Here is a 3,421-nt window from a genome sequence, read left to right on the forward strand (position 1 = left end):
ACATTTTAATATAATTTCAATGCCATTATGGAACACACAGACTTGTTGAATTTTGTTTGAAATCCATGAAATTAAGATGTTTTTTTCTTGATTTTAGGTGATGGGGAAATTGAAAATTCATTATACGTCACCTAACTACTTCCCAATTAAAGTAGCATCTGATACACCTCACTGAAAACTTTCTGTAACATGTGGCTAATGGGACATTTTCAAGAATTTGGCAATGCACGTTGCATTTTTTCCAAATCAAGGAGTTCAAGTCAGAAGTAGCACGCTTTCTACGGATAAAACATGTGGTTGAAAAATGTGCGCAAAGAACTTTTAGATGATGTGATCAAAGAGACAGCCCACCAGCACCTGTCTTGAACAGGTAGTATAATCGGACTTGAAAAGATATTACAGAGATTGAAGCACACCTCTGATTTATTTCTGCTAAAATCACCAGTTTGAATAATTCGTACTTACGTACTTGTTTGCAGGTACCTCGTTGGATTCCCATATGACCTAACGTAGTGATGAGTGGAAGGGTACAATTAGCTGAGAAAGCCATGTCAGAAGGCTATGCCAGGCTGCGTTACCGGGACACCTCATTACTTATCTGGCAGCAACAACAGCAAAAGCTGGAGAGTGTGACACCAGGCACCTATTTGAGTAGGAGCCGGAGCATGTGGTATTCTCAATATGGAAATGAGGCAATATTGGTGCGGGACAAAGCCAAACTGGAAGGACTCAAGGACACGGGGCAATCAAAATTTTGCAGTATAATGTGATCATGTACCATACATGCAAATTAGCACGATGATTGTGAATTTTGGGTAGTAAAGTAAAATGATTCTTTGGTCTGATGCACCCCCTACGGAGTTCTTAACACCATCGATGCTAGTGTTATTTTCCTCCTGTGCTCAGCTTTTGGTTTTCCCATTGTTCATGACGAGCTCAGCTCGTCATGAGTGTATGGAGGTGTACATCCTGACGAGCTGAGCTCGTCATGAGCGTCGAAGGAGTTAATATGACTTTAACTGTTGAGTGTCTGTAGATGGCAAACAACCTTTCATTCCAAAAACATTGATAAAATGGTACAATTATGTTGGCAATGGCAACAAGGCTTCAGTTCCCAAGTTGAGATTTAGGTTTGATCTTCATGAATGCACAGGCACATTTGCTGTGAGGTGTTGTATCTCACCAAGACTTGGCTCAGTCTTCATTTTCTAATTAGTCTACCAAGCAGCACCTCTCATTTGACAGTATAGCACTTTTTAATTGTATATTTTGATATTATTTACTTTCATTTTAAATAGATAAGCTAATAATTTTAAACTACACAAATTAAGTGTTATTGGAGTATTAAATGTTACCCTTTTATTTTTAGTATTTATAAATAAGGATGAAAATATTTTTCTTAAAGGGAATGTTTTTTGGTATGTCCTCACTTTAGAACCAATTTAAAGCACTTTGATAAACCAGTATGTGGAACTAGTTAATGTAATGGATCCAACAGTCATATCACCATGCAGCAAAATTGTTTAAAGCACAGTTAAGGCATTCAGAAATTAAGAATATGCATTAACAGTAGTTGGGATCTTCTAATAAGTTCTGCAAAGCTGACGCGATTTAAACAAGTTTGGAAGAAAAACAAAAAGTACTGCATAAAGAGATATTACAATACAGAGTCTGTCCACGTGTTATCCAACCTCACTCTGCTGAAATGAAATGACAGTTTTTAAATCGAACAGTTCAAGTGCAAAATGTATACCAATGTGGACTGTAATTTTTTTTTTTTTTTTTTTTTTTGCTAGACTTGAAATGTACCGAAGTATTGATTACCTGAGTGAAGTGTGTGGGTTAGGAGTTTTTTTCTGTTCTTTCCTTCATCTTAGTGTGTGTCAACCTGTATTTATACTGATATCAATACTGCCAGTATTTTACTCTTGAATAGAAATGGCATTCTGTACAATTAATTGTGTTTACTTGATCAATGTGCTTGCCATAAAATGAAGCGTTTTGTACCTATTTATTTTTTATATTAAATATACAAGATAGTGCATGATTCATAGTTCAACTTTTCGTATTCCCTATATAAAAAAAATAGGCGAAGCAGCAGTTTCTTCAATACAATGTGGATTCCAAAAGTTGATGTCAATGTAGTAGATTTAATGCTGGATTTCCATTTAGCATTGAGCTCTTTGGCTTTTTAAAAAATATCTGTGATTTAGCTATGTCGTTACCTGTGCATTTCACATCTGTTAAGGCATGTGATTTCACAATGAACAGTATTTAATGCACATCAGCTTGACTGGTGGTTTGTGTCCATACGCTTTTGAGTATCTGGTATTGTCAATTGTGCCACAATAAACATGTAATGATGCTACATGAAATTATTTAATGTGCTTTCTGCATAGCTTTGCTTAAGATTCAAGCTTCATTTATTACGACAATTCAACTGTTATGTTATGTTATGTTATATTGAATTTGTAGCGCGCACTGTTACTCTAGAGTGTCCTGGTGCAGAGGAGAGCTGAGATAGAGACGAGAATCAGATTAGATGGTCTTGCTGAACAGATGTGTTTTTAGATGCTTTTTAAAGAGTTGAAACTCATGAATAAATTGGAGATCAGAGGGGAACGCATTCCAGGCCTCCGCAGCTTTGACAGAGAATGACTGGCCACCCAGCCGCACTCTGCGGAAGCGCGGGATGATCGTCCGGCGGCGACAAGCCGAACGCAAAGGCGATTCGGCACATAGAAAGAGAAGTGCTTCCTAAGGGAGGTGGGAGCCAGCCCATGTAGGGAGCGGTGGGCCAGAGTGATAGCTTTGAACTGCACCTGCTGAGCCACTGGCAGCCAGTGCAGTTCCTGTAAGTATTGTTGCGCGCTGGATCTCCTTGAGGCATTTAAGAGGAGCCTGGCTGCGGAGTTCTGAATAATTTGGAGCCTGCGCAGGAGGTAGTCAGTCAGGCCGATGAATAGAGCGTTGGCATAGTCCAGTCTTGACAAGATCTGCACAGTTGCACTAATACCCCCATCATATTTCCCCTTCAGAGACTAACCCCCTTCCTTAGCCATTGTTAGAATATTGTGTTCCTTGCTTATACGCAATTTGTACAATAGATGGTAAAGCTAGGAGAGAGAACTTTTGGGTACGACGGGCCCTATTATGCATTGGGCACACTTTCCCTGCTTGTGCTGGACTTACCTTAAAGTAGGTGCACCGGGCGCGAACAGGGAAAATGTGCCGTATTAAATAGAATGCGCTGACCCCAGGGCTGCCACGAACTTGTGCTACCCTGAGGGCAGAGCATTCAGGTGGTAAACAGGGTTGCTTAGAAGCAGCTGCTCCCACCTACACTTTTAAAAAGGATTAGAGATCCCTTGCGGGCAGGTGCTGTGAGTGGCTACAAATCTACATGAAACAGTTTTTAAAT

At 39.6% G+C, this 3,421-nt stretch overlaps 1 protein-coding gene across 1 annotated transcript; it reads left to right on the top strand.

Annotated features, from left to right (window-relative positions):
• The first annotated feature begins 384 nt into the window (after nt 1-384).
• Nucleotides 385-2,370, top strand: BRD3OS (BRD3 opposite strand). Its single transcript, XM_086921059.1, has one exon. It carries the CDS (start codon nt 516-518, stop codon nt 768-770), a length of 255 nt encoding a protein of 84 aa, XP_086777185.1. The 5' UTR covers nt 385-515; the 3' UTR covers nt 771-2,370.
• Nucleotides 2,371-3,421: the final 1,051 nt, after the last annotated feature.

Source organism: Lissotriton vulgaris, chromosome 5 (assembly GCF_964263255.1).
Source record: "Lissotriton vulgaris chromosome 5, aLisVul1.2, whole genome shotgun sequence".
NCBI lineage: Eukaryota > Metazoa > Chordata > Amphibia > Caudata > Salamandridae > Lissotriton > Lissotriton vulgaris.